This window comes from Gastrolobium bilobum, unplaced genomic scaffold, assembly GCF_033153095.1.
Source record: "Gastrolobium bilobum isolate Gb01-03AN ecotype WA unplaced genomic scaffold, APGP_CSIRO_Gbil_v1 utg97969, whole genome shotgun sequence".
NCBI lineage: Eukaryota > Viridiplantae > Streptophyta > Magnoliopsida > Fabales > Fabaceae > Gastrolobium > Gastrolobium bilobum.
In genome coordinates this window covers 14298-34923 of record NW_026897841.1, presented here as the reverse complement: position 1 = coordinate 34923, position 20626 = coordinate 14298, and the positions used below count along the sequence as shown (strand labels likewise).

Here is a 20626-nt window from a genome sequence, read left to right as displayed (position 1 = left end):
AATAAAAAAACTATGTTATGTTTAATGATATCATCAGAAGCCAAAGTGACATATCTTTATAGAGACAACGCAGAATCCACAAACGACATTAACGATGAAATAACATTATGAACCTAATCCTTGTCAAAAGGGTAATGACTAGACCATTAGAATAGGAATCCAGAACCAGATGATAATAAATCGAGATTTTATCTTATATTCTTCTTGGAGTATGACAGCTGTATTACTGTAATGCCATAACTAAGTGACCATGATCCATCGTGTCATCACTGATTTGTGCACTACATAAGTCAACGCTAAGAGTCCTATTTAATGATTCAAAACCATTTCTTTCTGGAGAAAAGCATCAATCATGTATTCCAGAATATGTACATCCTCAATCTTATTAGCAAATTATAGAGCTATGAAAGGCTGTTTGGCCATAGAAATTACATATAAAATAAGATTGGGCCAGATTACAAAAGCTTGACACAGTATGCAGGTATCCATTGATAATTTGAAAGCTCCCAAAACTAGGCATGGCAGAATGGTACAACGAAAAAAAATTCTAGCCACTTTTGCTGAGGGAGCACCAGAATAAATTGATTAACATCATCAGAATGCCTCATTGTGATGCTACCGAATAGAGGCTTTCACCGACAGAAAAATAGTAGAATAACAGCCCAGATGAGTCCCATCTTCTGAACAAAGAGAAGAGAACCATAAGAACCACAATTGATTAAATTTTCCAAGAATAAAAAATGTGATTAAATCTTCAACCAAAATTAAAGTTTTCTTTTTGTAGGGAGGGGATGAAAAAAATTAACTATCCATCTGGACCTGAATGGTATTTAAACAAAAGCATAATGAATCATGAGATTTATAGCAGCAGGTTGCCCTTTCTTCTATCATATGGTAGTCATTGAAAAATATGAATATAAGAAAAGGAAAGAGATGTCTGACCTCCGGACGACAGGTTGAAAACACAATGGCAGAACTGCTGTGCAAAAATGTCAAACAAAACACCAGTCAACCAAAACCAAACCCTTCACTTGCCTCATGGATGGCAAGTAACAAACGTTCTTGAAGCTGTTCCTTAGAGGTATACTCAGGAAGGTCTAGTTGATTGAAGCTGAAGAGCAATTGGAAGAAAAGATAAGGATTAGGATGGTTGAAATTTAATGTGCAGAAATGTAATTTGTAGTAGGTGGTAACGTAAAATAATTACTCACCAAGTATGAGCTGATGGCAGTCGATCAGGAGCTCCATATGCCTTGTGAATCTGAAACCTTTGAGGACCAGATATGCCTTGCAAGGCCTTAAAACCCTCTAATGGAACCTGAAAAACAAGTTAAAAAGGCTACAGTTGTTACCAAGCACATTCAAAGGAGAATAAATACCTAAGGCACCAAACAGTCTTGTCATACTTGGAAAACTATAAATTTTGAAAGGGAAACAAGATGACATCCATAAAATTCATTGCAGATAATAAATTGACAACTTAAGAATGCATAACTTTGCAATGCAATCAATTATGTGTCTGTGTGTGTATGAGATTCCTTTTGTGCCCTTTGATTTTATAAGGGTACCAGTACCCTTAACACATGTAATTGAAATATTTACAGATAACAATTTGATTATTCCACTAAATCACCTTTGATGTCCCAGTCACAAATTGCAGTAATCTTGCCATGTCTTCTTTGTTGAAAGATTTGACCACTTCCCAAAACCATTGAACAACATTTGATGCCACTGTATAGCCTGTATACTCGGTGTTGGCCTTCAAGTCATCCACTGTAAGGAGAATGACACCAATCAGATGCTTCATAGGAGATTAAAACATACTGCATAATTTAATTAATGGTGAAACCAACTTACAATCAATTTCAGGAAGACCACTTATGAGTAGTTCAAGCTCTTTGTCATTAAATATAGATATAAGTTCTCCTGGTACCAATTCATTAAAACCTTCTAAAAAGGAATTGATTTGAGGGCGGATGGCATTTGTCAGAATATGGTCAGCAACAAGGTCAACATACTCATGCTTCGTTTCTTCTGTAACCCTTATGTTCCTTCCTCCGGGTTTAAGCTCATAGTCAGTGACCTGTGAAGTGTGAACAATTTTGGGAGGGATGGCCAAAGCAATGGAAAGGAGAATTCATAAGAATTTATCATGAGTAAATATATTTGAATTACCTCACTATTAAAGCCTTAACAAGATTTCACTAAAAAATGTAATTTTTTTAAGTTTATGTCCTAAGCAAGACATGATAGAACAAAATAAAATACTCATTTACCTCATTCTTCTCATAAAGTATGTGCTTTTCTTCATCAGCATCCATGCTAAATGTCAGGTCAGGAACATCACTAACATCATTCTGGTATGCACATAAAAAACAAAAATTAAACGAAAAGCTTTACATGTATAACAATAATATTAAGAACACACAAATAGAATGATATGGGCAAATTCAGCACACCATATCAGAAAGAACCAGATAGTATAAGCTTAAACTGCTTATACTATAACCAGTTATATAAGCTTATATCCGATGCGGTCATATCCATCATTTAGTCTCCAGATAACAATTTCTCGAATCACCAATTTATAAATCGATTGTTGCATAGTTCTGTAAGGTGTGGAAATGTGAGATAAGAGTATAATCTTGGGCTGTTAAAAGAACAGTTTTTAAAAAAATGAAACAAACCCATCTTGCCATCACATCCCCCCCAGTCACACTCTGTCCCTGTCACTGCCAAACAAGCTCCATAGCTCTCTGTCCTTCTCCAACCACAAACACACTTCCCCTACACATTATATTTTCCATTCAAAATAAGAATCATCATTATTCCATACCCTTTATTTATTTATTCATTTTTCCCATGCTTCCTGTGCCTAATAGCAGGTGGATAAATCAATCTACATCATTTTCAAAAAGAACAGATCTAATATAGCACCAAATCTTAAAAGCACAACATGAAAGTTCAACAAAATAATATAATGCTAAGAGTGGTTGACTTCTGGAAGCACACTGGTTTAAAAAAAAATTAGAAATAAATTAGATAGAGAAACAGCGAGGGTTCGAAAAAACTATACATCAAAAAGTTGCAGGATAAAAATGCAATAAAAAATTAAAAATGTTCAGGCAGAAATGGGGGTAAACCACCATCCCAAGGCCAGCGAAATGCCACAAGCCAAGTTATAGTGATACATACAAATCGCCTACCAAGGTGAATTGCTGGCAGCAAGAATCAAACCTAAACCTTACATCTTTGTGAGGTCTATTTATGTATTGTTCTTTCATTAAAATTGGTAAAATAAAACTAATTTTATGTGAGCTTGGTACTATTTTTTATTTTAATGGAATATTTCTCTTAGAACAGTAAATTTCTAGCACTATCCAGTCTTATAAAGTCAACCAAGAAAACACAGCATAAGATATTGCTATACATACTAGGAAGTTAAAGATTGATGCAACAACAACCACTGCATAATAAAAGCCTATCCAGTACCGGCACGTAACTTATGCTACCCTATCCCACAACCCTTATATATCCTATCTGGCCTTACGCTACATACAGTGTGCTGAATAGTGCCTCAAGGGAAAAGGGACAATAAAGTTGTAAAGATTCTGAATTAACACTCACCTCCAGCATCCATTTCAAATTTTTATAGTAATCAGGATCAACCGCTTCAATGTCATGGTATGTAACCTTAACACCAAGTATATGCTTATAGAAAGATCGGGTAAAGTAAACATCCAACAGTTGCCCGTCAAACAGAGCCTTCCCCACCTGCATGTAAGATCATAACAAATGTTAAAGAACCACTCAACCTAAAAGCATAAGATGTCATATGAGTTCCCAATGTGGCTTTCGTTATATATCTAAATCCAGCCCCATAAAAAAAAAGGAAAGGGGTGTGTGTGTGTGGAGACAAAATACAAACAACCGTTATATAACGCACCACTCGGCCCACAAACTTGAAGTATGAGAGATGTTCAGTCTGGTACACCGAGTTAGGGTTTGGCTGGAAAGTTGCATTGTTGCCCACCGTTGTGAAAAGTAAAGCACCCTTGTCAAATATGACCCTTGATAGTAGCTGATACCATTCTCTGGTGAGACCACCAGCATCAATACCCTCTTCACCTTGAAATTGCACATTTAATCGCCCCTTGAGATCTTGAGTAGGACGCATCCTTAACTGATTATATGAGTCCTCCAAAATGTAAGCCCGCCTTACACTTATACGCAGTGGCCCAGATAGGTGTTGGTCATGTTGTTGCCTGATTCTTGAGCGAAAATAGGCTCTCTTGTTATCAAAATCAATCAGCCGTGGTGCCTTGAGCATCATGGAAAGTGATTTCTCCAACAAAGCTGGATTCTGCCTAATGAAAGCATTTGAAAGTCGGCGATGCTTCTCAGCAAACCTTGTAAATGTAACAGCACCATCAAGCTTTCGCTGTGAATCTCCGCCAAATTTTACACTCATTGAAGCTGAACAACCAGTAGACTCCTTTACTTCTCTAGCAGTTACATTGCCATGCTCTTGCTGCATGATGGATTCATTTGCTTGTAGCTTTTCACACAAAACAAAGAAAGCCTCAATGAAAGGCAAGAGTCTTTGTGTCCCAGGAGGAAGAGGTGGTGAAGTAGAGGAACCTTGCAAATTCTCAGCTACATTTACGTTTGATACGTTAGGACAGAAAGAGCTCTGACCAAGCTGCATCTCAGCTGCACTTATACAATTACTCAGTTCCTGCCACAATGGCTCGAGTGCACTATTCAAATTCCAAATAGTTACTCCATCTTCATGCTGATCTTTGTCATTTTCGATACCCGTATCACCAGAAGTATTAAGTGAAGTAAGTGAACTTAAAGCTTGCAGCACACGTAGAATGGCTGCACCAGCCATAGAGCCAGCACTCAAGCCAAGCATATTTGTTTTCTGTAAGGTGACAAGCTCAGTGACAGCTGAACCTGTCAACGCATGAGCTGATTCTGAAAGCTCTATAGTAAAGAACTTCCTGTGGGAGGGAACAATGAGGGCCAACTTCTTCAGCACCTCACCAGCAAGCATATACATTTTATCCGAAAGCCTAAAAAAATATCAGATTAGTCTCTTTATTTCATCACAACTGAGAAAAATACTGACACAGAAAAGTGAACAAATGGGTGAGAATGTATGAAACCAAATTTTCAAAGTCACTCGTTAGTGATTGGCATACTTAAAGAAAGAAAAAATATGATACGGTTATGAACATTACCCTTCTCGACCAAGAAGACTGCAGAGATTCCGGAGATCAGATTGTGGCAGCTGCAAGAAGATATTGTACATATCTACATTCTTCTTCCCATCAGAATGACATAGATTGGTATCAGCATGCTTATCCTGTTGATTGGAGTCCAACTCCACTAAAGGAGGATCCTTCTCAGCATTACCTGAGGCTTCATTTGGGGTATTTTCCATTCCTTTTTCAGACTGAGATTCTAATTTTGATGCTGCAGTATCAACTACAACTTGAATCAGACCCATTACCTGCTCAAGATGAGCAGTGCTGCGTAAAAACAACGGTCGGTTCAAGAGCTTCAAAAAGAGGACTAGGGGAACATCTTCTGCATGAGTTCCAGAAAATTTCAGTGATGGTCCCCCTTCAATAACCTTCTCCTTCCCTTTCTCATTCATATGCCCTATAAATGTACTTGAAGAATTTGAAATAATTGATTGGTCAAAGTGAAACAACATTTTTGCAACAGCGGAATGATTTGTCGCCAAGTAAGTCAGAATCTCAAGAATTCGGCGAAACACGAGGGGAGGAAGACCTGCTATGAAGACATAATGGGAGTGATCAGCAAACAATAAACTCTAATATTGAGACAAACACATAAAGATTCTGTCCCACACTAAGAGCAAACATTACCATCCAACAATTGAGATCGTCCATAGACTGTATTTGAGTGGCAACCATAAAGCCTCTGGGAATTTAACATTGCTGGTCTATTTAAAGAGCTTTCAGCTTCCGGCTTAATCATATCAAGCAAAAGATAAATAAGAGTGGCCCTTGTAACACTATGTGCACATAAGTTTAACAAGAGCCTCTGCAGAAGGCCTTTTCCAAGGGGCTGACAAAAAGACCCAAAAAAAATTAGCAAATTATTATAATCAAATAGGTACTTATATCCACACACAAACAAAATATATATGTATGAACACTCACACCGAATCTTGTTAAAAAAATCTACAGCATAAACAGTAGTCACAATGTCCCAAACGATTGGGGAAAAATAAATGTGTTTTCATATCCAGCAAGAGAGGCTAGTATCTATGACTACCATCATAAAGAGAACCAAAGTTACCTGTGCCAGTCGTAGAAGCCGGATCAAAGCTTTCAATGCATTTGCATCAAGTAGTGGCTCACCTTCAATCTCCTTAACCTTCAAGCTATCTGTAAGAGCAGACCTCCTGCCTATTGTAACTCCAACACCACGATCCATCACAGGGCGCCGGTCAAATCCCAGGCCATTTCTTCGACTGTTTAGCCTGCTGCTCCCAAAAAGGCTGCGAGCTTGGTAATGACTCATTGCTCGGTCCCTCAATATTTGAGCTTCAGCAAGCAACGGGGATGGCAGCGCTGACAGAACTGCTTCAGAAGAAGTTAAAAGCACCTAGTATAGAGCAAAGGACGAGTATAACAATCCTGTCATTTTCACAAAATAGAAATTCCTCAATAAGTTGCAAAAAGGAAAAGTAAAGATTTAAACCTCTTCACGCAAATCAGCAGGAAAAGTAGCAATTATAGATGCATTATCCATGTCAACTGGCTGCCCTTCGGCCTGCTGCGCAACCCTTTGAGCTCTTTGTTGGGCCAAAACCTCGGCTTGAATGTCTGGAGGAAGAGCAGCTAAAAACTCAGGATCAATATCTTCTGCAGAAGGTGGTGCATAGGCCGGAGGTTGAACAGATTGAGCTTGCTGAGATGCCAGAACTTCTGCACGTAGATCTTCAGGAAGAGCCTCCAAAAATGTAGGGTCGATTGTATTGGTACCAGAAGCTTCATTATTTGCACTAGTTTGGTCAGCCTGAGTAGCATCTGGAGCAACCTCTGTGTTCTGAGTTGATAATGGCTCATCCCTCCTGTCTCCAGAGACAATTGGTTGCTCTGATTGATTTCCTTCGGCATCAACGCCACCCATATCAACATCAACACTGCCATAAATTGATGATGCATGGCAATCACCTGAATTAGGAGTTTCAAAACCAGAATCCACTAACTCAAGATTAGTAGGCTGTGCATCTGTGGTTGATGGTCCATTGCAGCCTATGGGCACAACTGGTACATTGTGGATGCTAGTAGGTACATCAGCAAGCATTTCACATTGTAGATCAGCATTAGAATTAATAGATGAGCTGACAAATGCCTGAGCTATCGCTACATTCTCATTAGGAGAGACATTTCCTTCAATTTCTGTGCAATCAAGACCATTTGACATGACGTTCAATGAAAGTGGCTGAACAGACATAGGCTCATTAGCTTGCAGGTGTTCACCTGTATTTCTAATACCAGAGTCTACATTTATCTCTTCCTCACAAGAAGCACCTTCAACTGAAAGGTTGACTTGCTGAGCTATGGTTCCATTACCATTTTCTTGTTCCTGACCTTCAGTCAATATTGGACCATCATGAGATGGAAGAGCATCAGATTGCTTCTCTTGTTCTCCAGAATTGTGTAGCTGCTGTTCAACTGGATTGCTTGCAGGAGCAATGCTACCCAATTGAGCTAAAAATTGTTCCTCCACTGCTTGCGCAATGGCAGCTGCTTGAGCTCCTCCTTGTGATTGGCCATCATCAGTCCACCTACCATTACCTAACACTCTTCTTCCAGGTAGGTGCAATGAACCCATACCCACAGAATAATCTGTCAGAGGTGGAGGTGCTGCACCACCCAGACGGTCTCCAAACAGACTACTTGGCACATGATCATATGGAAGAATAGGTGCATCAAACATGTAGAAATGGGCCACATCAAGATTCCCAGATGACAGAGTTTCTGAATCCCTGGATGCAGAATTACCACCTGCTGACCACATTGAGACAAAATCGCCAGATGGTGGTGGCCTTACAAGGAGAGGATGTTGAAATCCATTTACTTCAGCAGCAGATCTTTCAAAAGAAGACCTACCTACCTGACGGCGACGTTCAAAAGTCTGAAGACGAAAAAGGTCATCCACATTAACCCCTTCAAAAGGTTCAGCAGCCACATCTATAAGGCCACCTGTAGTTCCAGGTTGCCCAAGTATTTGCAAGTGATCCAAGCCATCAAGAGCTTCCCTCCACCTCACCTCTATAACACGATTCTCATGAAAATCATCATCGTCTTCATCAATCATCTCATCATTGTATTCATCTCCCAAGCCAGTATCATCATGATCCTCCACATCAGTATCAGCCAAGGACATCATGCCGCCACCATCTTCTGCTATATCCTCGTCTTCATCCTCTCCCTCATCATCATCCTCATCATCATCACCATCATCACCCATATCATCATCTTCATCACCCATGTCATCATCTGCCCTATTCTCGACATGAAAAGTCATCTCAATTTGATCTGGGTTGTGCAAGACACCACCCTCTCCAATCTCTTCACGCATAAAGTCCATTCCAAGTTCCATTGCTGGGTTTTGAGCCATCATATCACCTTCTTCTACTCTCATATCCTGTTCCACTGATTGATTTGGATTATCAGTATGATCATCACCTTGAGAAGTTCCTTGATCATGTTGTGCATTATTCATTGTATGTCTGAGTGCTTCTTGATTGCTTGCATTCTGATCCTGTGTCACTGCTTCAGCTGCACATGGCGTTGCTATTTGATCATCAGATCTATCGTTTAAACCAGCAGATCTTCTCTTTTCAGTCCCATCAGATTTAAAGATTTGCTCACTGGCATTAGCAGCTCTTGTAAGGCCTTCTAAACCTTTGAGAATGAGATTCACAATTTTGGGTGCATCAGGATGATCCAAATCAACCACTTGCAGGATGCTAGTTAGACACTGAATGATCCCACCATCTATCATACTTTTTGCAATGTCAGGTGAATATCCAGAACCAGGTAGGCTACCGGATGATGAATTTTTTGACAAAATAGAATATACTAGGTCAACGAAAGTAAAAAGCCTTTTGTCTGGCAATAAGCTGCTTTTCATTGAATTGCTCTCCAAAATTGAAAAAGACATCAATTCTTTGACAAGTTCATTTGTAACACGCTTGCGCCCTTCACCAGACCTACCACACAAAACTACCAGGAACCATGAAGCCTTTTCAGACAACTTACCTCTCCAATCATCAGGTCCTGCAGATTTGTCAACGGAGAGCGGTAGCAACCGATGTAATACATGATGGATAATACCACTATGTCCAGATGGTTGATTAGATCCACGAAACTGACACATTTCAGAATCACGTCTGAGTATGACACCTACTGCATGTCCATACATTAGAAGAATGTCACTCAATAACTTCAGGATAAAAGTCACCTTCACCAGTCCTGTAGACCTTTCAGATTCAGGCTCTAATATCCCTGTCTCTTCAACCTTTGATTTACCCTTCACCTTCATGGTAGGTTCATCTATATCCATGAAATTTGAGTCACACTCAGAGTCTTCCTGGCCTTTCATGGGTGGGTACTTAAGCACAATCTCAATAAGCTGATCAATTACTTGAGTGAGATTAACAGGAACCTTTTTGTGGCTTTTTAAACATTTACCTGATCCATCATGTGACTTGCTTTCAGGTATCCGGACACATTCATTTGAAGATAACCCAACCTCAACACTTGATAATTTTGATTTTTCCTTTTCTTTCTCCTTTGATAAAACAACTACTGTCCTTCCCCCAGATGTCTCTAACTGACAAACTGCAGCTGCAGCTTTCATGAAAACCATAGGATCCCTAGAAATAACAGGTGCCAATGATGTCAAAAATGACCGAGGAGAGACACGCCCTGAATGGCGGTTTCCACTTAAAGTTTGCCGTATCTCCAACTCCATCGCTGTTTGTAGTGTTTGAGGATCTTCAAGGAGATGCCGCACTATAGCTGATACAACAGTGTCATACCCAGGGAAAAAGCAATTTCTTGGAACACTAAAAAGAGCAGCCAGACCTCCATTTTCGAGAAACTGCAAAGCTAAAGCATGTGTTTTTGTTAACCGAGCACATAACTGCAGAACAGCCTGCATGACCACAGCAGGGACATGCTGTTTGATCAAATCACATGCAACATCCAGCAACTTATGACTCTCATCAATAGTTGCAAAGCCAGTAGATTTCCCCAGTACATTCTCAAAAGCCATATCAGATTCTTTCTCATTCTTGCTTGAATTTTTTTCCTTCTGTAAAACTGTACCTGGAAATTGCAGGGAACCATGCTCCCCAGATGAATCAGGCAGAGAACCAGTTTGGGTTCCTTCCGTATTTTCAGTTTTTGGCCTTGACTGCAGCATTTGATCCAATATAAGAAGTAAAGCACTAAGGCATTTATGGACTGGTACTTCTTTCCCCAACTCCTGTCTGCCTTTGAAGTTTGACAAGATATCTATGATGGTAGATATAATGCCATTCTGAGCAGCAATTTCCCGTGTACTTCCATCCTCAAAAAGATGTAGTGCTATAATATGTGCTAACACACCCAATGCAGAATTATCCTTCGAAAAGTCCAATGGACAAAGTTTAAGTTGCTGCAGAAGATAAGATATTACTTTCGGACGATCATCACCTTTGTTCTGACTGCAAAGTGTTACTAGCAAATCTGTTAACTGAAAGGCCACTGAATCACTACTCTGAAACAGCTTCACAGATGCAGCAAGTATATCATCAACTGGAGGTTTCTTCATATGTCCCTCTTCAGTTAGCACATCTATAGTCTTCTCACCACTATCAACTTTAGTAGTTTCAGAACTACTTCCTAGGGACAAAGCAAGTGCCCGTGCAAGTTCATCATCCTCCTGGACAGGATCTTCAGCATGACTGAACAGCCACTCCATGGCCATTTCAACACTATTTGTTTCAACTCTTCTCAGTGCTTCCTCAGCCCTTGCCCTTGAAAAACCCATCTCAACAATAGTGGCAATGGTTGCCTCATCAGGTGGTGGAGGCATGAAACGTTGGTTTGTGCTTCCCACAATGTTACTACGATTTCGCTTCACATCTCCAACACCAGAGTATACATGTGTAACAAGTGAAATAATAGATGCAATGAAACCAGGACTACAATTACAAAACATGGGATGATTCCAGACCGGAAGAATCACATCCAGAACCTGCGATTGCAGCATACGAACAAAAACTTCTGGATCTCTAGGAACTGGAAAGAGTCCAATTGACAGACCAACTGCAACTGGTTGAACAAGAAGCTCTGCCTGAGATGCTGAGGTTGGGGACAAAAGTAGAGAAGAATTTACAAAATACTCAAGCAAACGACTGTAGCTTTGTAATGTATCAAGTAGCCATATGTTATGGGACAGTTTACCTCCTTCCCCTTTCTTTCCAATATCATTATCTGACGATGGAAAAGAGTATGGAAGCGTCCATAGCAACTGACTAGTAGCTTCAAATGTTGTAAGTAGCTCTTTAAATGTTCCATGGACATAAAAATTATTAACCATGGCTGTATAACAACTCCGACGCCTGCTATCAAATGTGAGAGCTGCCATATCATCCACAACCTTCCCAAGATATCTACATTTTACAGAAAGTGACATTTCAAGACCAGCGTTAGTAGAGTGCCCAGAAAAACTAAGAGCCTCAAGAAAGTTTGTAGCTAAAACAGTTCCAAGAGTCTTTGAAGCTGAGCTAAGTGACCCTGAGTCAGCTCTACGACGATTTGGCGAAGTGAATCCCTTTACAAGAGCAGTGAAGAAAGAGCGCAAAGTTGAAGCCAGCTTGTTAAGAATCTCTAAAACAAGAACGTCAGGACTTTTCTTTTTCAAATCTTGGGATAAAGGTGTCTCCGGTGCACTAGAAGACGCTTCAGAATCAATGTTTAAAGCTTCCAAGTGACGACCAGTCCGTCCACCTCGTATGCGGGATAACCCATGCCGACTACGACGGTGCAAACTTTCTCCAGAACGAACTACAGAAAGGAACTCACGTTCTCCACTCCACAGGGAATGTGAACCATTCCTAACAAAAAATGGGTTTGTGTATCTCAATGTCTGAATATTTGTATCATCATCACTCTCTCTTTCAACAGCAGTAGATGGAGGTGCCTGTGAAATCTCAGGTTCTTGATCAGTATTCTTCTTTTCCTCAGCCTTGGAATCATTACACAAAGATATTTGCCAAATTATTTCTTTGTACGTTCTCCCGATATCTTTCAATACATCAGCATCAGAAGTGCTTAGTTCAGAGACGACAGTAGTTGTTCCCTTCAACAAAAATACAGAAAGAGTTAAGACACCTTCAAGGCTAGAAAGATATTTCAACACCTTTGTCTGCCTTGCAGATTCAACTAGAGCAAGCTGAGTCCCTCCCACCAAATCTAAAAGTTCATTGGTAGATTTCAGATGTTCCCTCAAGAAGGAGCATACAGCCCGAGCAAGAGAAACATAATGCTGTGGAGAGAAGTTTTTGAAGGCAACGGATATGCTCTGCCCAACAGAAACAGAAGGAGGCATTAAAGGCAAGGTAAATAACTGGAGAATAGCTTCAATCCCTTTTTTCTCAACAAATATTCGACATGTATCAGCATTCTGAAGAATTGTCTCAAGCAGTCGAGCAACATTGTTTACACAATCTGGAAGAAATGACTCAACATTCATTATTGGTGCATCAGGAGATGGCTCAACAATCTGCTCCGTGTCATCTGCCTTGGATGACTCATTACTATCAGGCAAGATCAAAATCTTGTCCTCGCCATCCATTTCCATTGGAACAGAGGTTGAAGAGCAAGGATCAGGACACGCAGACGAGGGATCCACTGCAGAACCAATTTTTGAGATAGTTTCCAGAATCTCAACTAACATATCCACTCCAGACCCACGTAATGAAGAAGCATGGCGCATTAATTCATCCAGTCCACCAGACAAAGATGCAGGTGTGTCCCCTGCAAGAGCGCGCAAATATGTTCTAGAAGTGAACACTTTAACAAAACACCTCAAAGAATTCCTATCTTTCACAGCCTGGAGGCCATTACTATTTAAACATAGGGCATCCAAACACTGAGGGATGCATGTAATGGCTTCTGCGGAGTTGAGAACATCATCCATTATAGCATCCAAGAAGGCAGATGGAAGACCAGTTGCATCTAACACAGGAAAACAAGTAGGATCATTTTGCATTAAGTCACTCATGACAGTAGCTGCAAGCGAGAAAACTCCACCACCAAAATCTTTCGCTCTTCTAAATATTATACATAAGCAACGAGGCAGTACATTCTCTTCAGATCCGTAAATACGAGCAGTATTTCCAGAAGCATAAATTCCAAGAGATATAGCACGCAATAAAGCTTTCATCAACAATCGCCGGTGATATGAAATTAATGGTTCAGAATACAATGGCTGCATGTCATCTAACCCAGTTGAAGAACCTCCAACCATTTGTACACTCCTCGCACTAGACTCAGAATTCTCATCTGGCTGCTTTCCACCATTTTCTACATTGGAGACTTCAATCTTTAGGCGAGAGATGGCATCATCTAAACCTCCCAAATCTCTGAACAATGCAGCAGCTGGATTACTGTAATCCATAAAAGCTTCTAAAATGCGCACAGATTTTTCAACCAGATGCAAGTGCTGAGGATTTGTATCTTTAAGGAGAGGTAGCAGAGTAGGAATAAATCCTGCTTCACGCATGGCAGAGCACCCAGACGATGATGAAACCAACACCGTAACAAGAGATAATAGAGCTTCTGCAAAATGAACTGACCACTTTGAGGTATCACTAATGACAGAGTCAATGGCTTTCTGCATCAGGCTAGATAGAATGCCACGATGCCCCCCCGATGTAACCGCAGTCAATACTGAAGGTTGACGACGATCTTGGCAAAGAGCAGTTAATGAATGCAAACATAAAACCCGAATTTTTTCCAAACCTGCATCTTCATAGCTCAGCAATGATACCAATTCATTGATAAATCCAGGCTCAGCATTGAAGAATGAGACCAGATCATCAGCATCAGCACATGCTTGAATCAGAACTATGAAAGCATACAAGTGAATGCATGTATACTGCTGTCTAGAAGCCAAAGAACCAAAAGCCCTAGCAAACCGCAATCTTGTCAATAAAGAAAATCTTAAACTGGCAGGGACCTTATATTCTGTGACTAACTTATGCAAAAGCTCAAGATCAGTTTCCACACATTTGTTTATGTCACATAAGTGAATAATTTGCAACCCTTGGACCGAGGTTTCAGCCAATTTGATGTCACTTTCTGACTCATTTACTGCATAAAACTCAAAATGAAGGGTACAACCCAATTCATAAGCGACAGGGTCACAGCCAATAGGCGCAGCCGATGCAATTAATCCAAGTCCCTCTTCCTTTCCACCCCATCCTTGTGCAAGAGCATACAATTTTGAATTCAAAGAAGCATCTCTTATGGAGTATTTTCCAACTGTTTTCTTCAAAAAGGTAGCCAAAGTGTCCAGGCTAGCCTCAACCACATCCGGATCAGTAGAAGCAAGCAAAGCTGAAAGATGTTGCTGCAGATTCAAAGAAACCATACAAAGTATCAATGCTGGGGCATGAAAGAGTGAATAAGATATATATAGCTAATGGTAAGACATTTCAAAGTAAATAAAATTAGAAAAAATAAATATTCCAGATCACCAACAAAAAGAGAACAAGGAAAATTAGATACACACATCCAGACACACAAAATCAATAAGCCTACCTTAGCTCTCATCTTATTAAGTTGACCAATGTGAAAAAAGATGATTGTAGGAAAGATGTCATACCTCATACGAACTATAGAAATGCTTATTAGTGCAATTATCCAAAATTATTCTAATGACACGAAGAATTTGAAGAACAGCTTCTGTAGGGAAGGGAGGATCCGAGTCCAAAAAATCACCATCAATCTGCAGATCCTTCCTTGATTTTACATACTTCTCAAAGTATGAATCAAAATGGTTAAAAAGATCAACCCAGTGATGAAAATCTCCCTGTGCAGAGAAAAGAAATACCAATTAATCAAACATATCCAAACAAATATATTTTAGTAATGTAAGAAGAAAAGGACATAAAGGCACCTTATCATACTCCCAAACAAAACCTTTCAAAGGTTCTTCTATCTTCTCAAGCGGAACAGAAGTAACACAATTGATGAAGCATCTAATTTTTGGAGGCTGTGACAAGTCAAAGACAAAGGCAGTCCTTACTATATTTTAATTGATCAATCAACATGTTCATATCATATTGCCATTTGACATAATTAAAAAAAAAACTAAACCAATGACTTTAAAGAGCGCACAACATATCTTTAAACTAATAATCAAATTAAAATATGAAACAGCACAAATAATAATAAATTAAGCACATAACCATATACTAACCACTGGAAACTGATTTCTAGCTGAAAATAAACACTTTGAGAAAAGACCCAACTCACAGGGAAATGCTGAACATTGCATTGACAATATGAAAGTTTGGTCAACATAGAAATGAGATTAAATAATAAAATAACAATATGCATCTACAACAACAAAGCCTTACCCCGCTAGTTGGAGTCGGCTACAATAATCAAACAATGCCATTGGCTGGGATATCAATTGGATCTAGACCCGATGGGTATCCACAAAAATTACCCGCAATCAGCAGGGCCATTACACATCAAATGGATCTAGGTCCAAATGGATGTAGGTCTAGGTACTATAGTACCCACCTCGGCCATACTTACACCTATATATATTATGATAATCACATTTAAATATTTTTTGAATTGAGTTAGAAGTTGAACTTTTAATTAATGCATTTTCTTTTATTGAATTTTCATAGTTAATTTTAGTATTGAGATAGTGTCTTGAGTACCAATTTGTCAAAAATACACATGAAAAGGAAAGCCAATTCCATTTAACTAAAACACGGGTAATGGGCCTAGGTCCGGGTATATCGGTACCCATTGGGTATGGCTATGGGCATTAAAGTTGCTACTTGCTACCTGTGTAATTATGGGTCTAGGTATGGGTCCTTTTCCTAGATGCAGGTATGGGAACAGATACTCTAGTACCCTACCCATTGACATCCCATTAGAATCTATCAAAAAACCAAAAATTGAGATAAAACAAATAGAAGCAAAAAAAGTAATAACATCACATATTGTCATCTTTGAAAGTGTCAAATTACCGAAAGGTACATGTATAAAATATATATATATCAATTCCCATAAAGGACATTTGTAATTATGATGCATTGGGAATTGCAAAACTGGAAATTGATGCGGAGGGGAAAAAACTCACCTCTCATTTTGCAACATATAATCACATATGGAAGTGAATATAAAGGACAAATCAAACAAGAACCAACTCAAAATCAGAAACTACAAAGCTTATTGATCTTTGAAAAATTGTAGTGCATGCTATAAACACAAGGAAAGCAACCACCCCATATGAGTCGGCAGATGTTGAGTCCATCAGTTATTAAAAACAGCAATTCAGATAATGCTAAAGCCATCAGTTGACAAAGTGTAGTACATATTATAAAACAAGTTAAGCAACACCCTAAAGTTTATGCATGGTTGCGTTTCACCGGGATAATTTTGATGTATAAATTACAGCATACAGATTTCATGCTATGACTGGGTTGTCAAGTCAATCCCCCATTAATTTCAATGCAAAAGAAAACAATAGCAAGATTCCACGAATCCATGGGACAAAGAATGAGTAAGTCAGGCCCAATGAGAGAATCATCACACCAATTGACCGATATCACATTGCAAGCAAAAGTATATAATGACTTCTTTTCTCTGCACTCACTACGAATTTTAAAATAATAACAATAATAATAATAATATCCTTTGAGCAGGAAAACTCTTCTTCTAAACTTAATCAATTAGATGACCAAACATTCATGATAATACTCATTAACTATCCACGAAGTAGATCATACATAACGCGAATGGAAAAGCCATTACGATTCCAGTAAGTATTCAACCATTACATAGCGAATACAACTTAAAAAAGCAAAAATCATGCCAAAATATCTTCGCTTTCCAACTACAAAAGTAAACATCAAAAGTTCCGATCAAGAAGCAAAGCAAAAACGCAGATACCAATTTGCCCTTGAATCAGTAGAATAAAAAAAAAAAAAAAACTGAAAAAAATAAATAAAAAAAGAGCAAAGTATAATAATCATCAGAATCACTCTCTAGAACAGTTGCAACCCCCAAAAAAAAAAACAGCAAAACAAATTTAAAAAAAAAAAAGGAACACCATAAACCCCAATAACGAAACACTAAATTGAAAAAATAATCATAATATTGATCAAAAATTAAAAATATCGTTGGATGAATAAACAATCAGATAACAACATCGAAGAAAAAAAACTAACCACTTCGAGTGCCCGCTTCCTCTTCAACTTCATATTGGAACTGAGAGCATCGCAGGAATCAGAGAAAAAGATTCAGCGACTCGATCAATTCCCGCAACCAACAATCGAGAATTGATCCTCCAATCAGACGGAAAAATCCTAATTCTTCAATGGAATGAGAAAATTGAAGTGAAAGTTGAAAGTAGAGAGAGAAACAAAGAGAGAGAGAAAGAGAGGATTGGAGAAAGAAAACCCAACTGAGGGAAGAAGCTGCAAAGAATAGCGTGGTTTACAATTCCAATAGGCCAATATATATTGGAGAGAAAAAAAAAATAGCATAGTAAAAAAGAAAATATTTTTTCCCTAAAATATTTCTTTTTCTTTATTTGTTTATTTTTTTTTTCTCTATTTCTTAAAAACAGATGCTTTAAAATATAATATGAAAGACAGCAGGAAATATCATTAATTTTGTTAAAAAATATTCTCTTTTCCTAAATATTCCTTTTTCTATGTTGTATGTTATTTGAGAGTGGATTATCTTATATGTTAGTTAATATTATCACATTATATAAGATAAGATGATTTTAACCATGGATAAATCAACAATGATAATCTTATCGTTTCCTATTTTATATTTTTTTTCTCTCTTATTCTCTGTCATTGTACTCCCACATTTAAACAATACATAAAAGGGATTCATTCTATCTTATTCTTCTTTTTCATTTCTATTTCATAAATACATGTTTTATTATATTTAATTTTCAAACTTTCAGAATCTATTAGTTAAACGAAAGTTTTGAAAGTTTTTCTTAAAAAAAAAAATTTCAAAGTGTTTTTCTCTTTTTATTTAGTATGACTTAGGGAAAAACTAATCCGCACAAGCTGTAGAGATTGAGATCACCGAAGTAGGTTTTGTCTCATATTCTCTTTTTTATATATAAAAATTAGGGCTAAGTGTTTATTATTTTAAATGATATAACTTTGTGTAATTTTTTATGAAACTACGTCACTTTTTAGGTATTTTTGGCATTTTTTATAATCTTTTATTTTTTTATAAAATTAGGAGAGAGAAAAGTAGATGAGAGAAAATACAAAAAAAATACCAAGACAACATAGTTTTATTAAAAATCACACAAAATTGTGTTATTTAAATTGACAAACGCGTTTTCCAAAATTTAATATTTGAGAAACAAAATTGTTAACATGTTTTTTGAGAAAGGAAGGAATTGCTTTTTTTTTCCAACGACAGAATAATAATTTTGTTACTAATATAATTTGCTGAAAAGAGTAAAAGAGTTTGATATAAATTCCGGTAAACTTATTTCCAAAAAACAAAATTTGTAATGGACATTAAATGTATAAGATTTTAAATAAGTAAACATATTATTATAATTTAATAAATATTTAAATTGAGATAGAATATTGTTAGATTGTTTGATAAAATATAAGAAAATCTAATATCAAACAACCAAATTTTTAATGATTACGAAACCGCTAATTTAAGATTTTCAATAATAAAAACATTAATTAAAATAACATGTATATTTTCTAAGTTCGGCGTTATAGTATTTAAAGCTGTTTAAATTTGACATTTACATTTATATTGATATAGAGTATTCACTGTTGTTTGGGAATGCAAAAAAACAATAAAGTATTTTTCTGAAAGCTTTGACATCTTTTAATAGAAGCAAAGTTAACTTTATTTTAACTCTTTTTTACTAAAAAGCCATTTTTATGATTGATTTAGCTGCAAATGCATTAATTTATTACTTTCCTAAGTTTATATATCTCAAATAGTTACGAATATAATGTATAAAAACTTAAAGCCATTTTTAAAAGGATAAAATATGGCAGCTATTTAATATAGGGATTCATATTTAATATTGGAGATAAATTTATTTCTAATATATTTATAAAAGTGTGTGAGCCCTATATGAAGTCATGAGAAGAGAAAAAATTTAAAAAATATATGTTCAATGCACTTTTATGTATATATAAATAATAAAATTATCTTATATAATATGAGAAACACTAATCCTCTAACGTAAAATACACAATCCTTTTACAATGCTAAACATAAATGATTTGTTGTTTCGTCATTTCAAAATTTAAAAAAAAAAATCATTTCAAAACATTCAAAAAAAATTGAAAATTATTTCAATGTTATCTTTTACAACTTTAGCATATGCTAACTTGGAACGTGCATGCTAAGGAAATGTAGATGCCAGTCACATTGAATAAAGGAAAGCGCAGGGAGCTTCTTGCGGTTTAACAAATTACGTTAATGTTCGTTGGATGATCTTTTAAAAAAATGATTTTTTATGCATTATTTTTTTAAAAAAAAAATTCTAAAAGATAAAATTATTTTACGTTTTAATTTATGATCTGAAAATTATTTTTATATAAAAAATTATTTGGATATTAAAATAAAAAAACACTTTTATAAATAAAATTACAATAAAGGAAATATAAAATAACATGATTGTGGGATAAAAAGAGATAAAATAGGTATGATAGGACGAGGTTAAAATTGTATTTTAAAATTTTATATTATCTTATTTCTAAATAAAAAATTATATTATTTGTTAACTTCTGTTTTTTTCAAAAACAAGCAACTACTGGCTAAAAAAAAGCAGCATTTTAACTTTTATTTTAAATTTTTCTTTTTTAAAAAATTATTATCCAAATATCTAAAAATTCTTAAAATAATTTTTATTTTTTAAAAAAGTAACTTTTTTAGGAATAAAAGTTCATCCAAACAGGTATAAGAAGTGTGCTTTTTTTATTTTGTGTTTGTTTTAAATTCTTATCGCAGATAATATACACACAATAATATTATAATAAAAATAAATCTGTGAAGAAATAAAAAAATACTTTTTATATTGTCACAATAATTAAAAATATCATGTACTATCTTAAGTATATCTTAAAATAATTTGGAATTCCATTGATCATATTTTTATAATTTATTTCCTTATTTTAGAGTCTCCTGATTGGTATAAAGAGGAATTTACGATTTACCTTTTATTTCACATCAATTTCATAACATATCACTATATCAGCATATAATATTATTTAATTTTCTCTCTTTTTTCCTTATTTATGCCTAGATCCTATAATTTC

The 20626-nt window shown here is 36.6% G+C and overlaps 1 protein-coding gene across 1 annotated transcript; it reads right to left on the bottom strand.

Annotated features, from left to right (window-relative positions):
• Positions 1-209: 209 nt before the first annotated feature.
• LOC133310791 (E3 ubiquitin-protein ligase UPL1-like) lies at positions 210-17687 on the bottom strand. The gene is made up of 15 exons (XM_061511778.1): positions 17525-17687; positions 15229-15324; positions 14935-15141; positions 6742-14679; positions 6337-6645; positions 5901-6102; positions 5247-5802; positions 3947-5078; positions 3628-3774; positions 2277-2357; positions 1858-2083; positions 1634-1773; positions 1212-1318; positions 943-1111; positions 210-680 (listed from the first exon to the last, which is right to left on the bottom strand). Exons 1-14 carry the CDS (start codon positions 17555-17557, stop codon positions 1009-1011), a joined length of 11277 nt encoding a protein of 3758 aa, XP_061367762.1. The 5' UTR covers positions 17558-17687; the 3' UTR covers positions 210-680; positions 943-1008.
• Positions 17688-20626: the final 2939 nt, after the last annotated feature.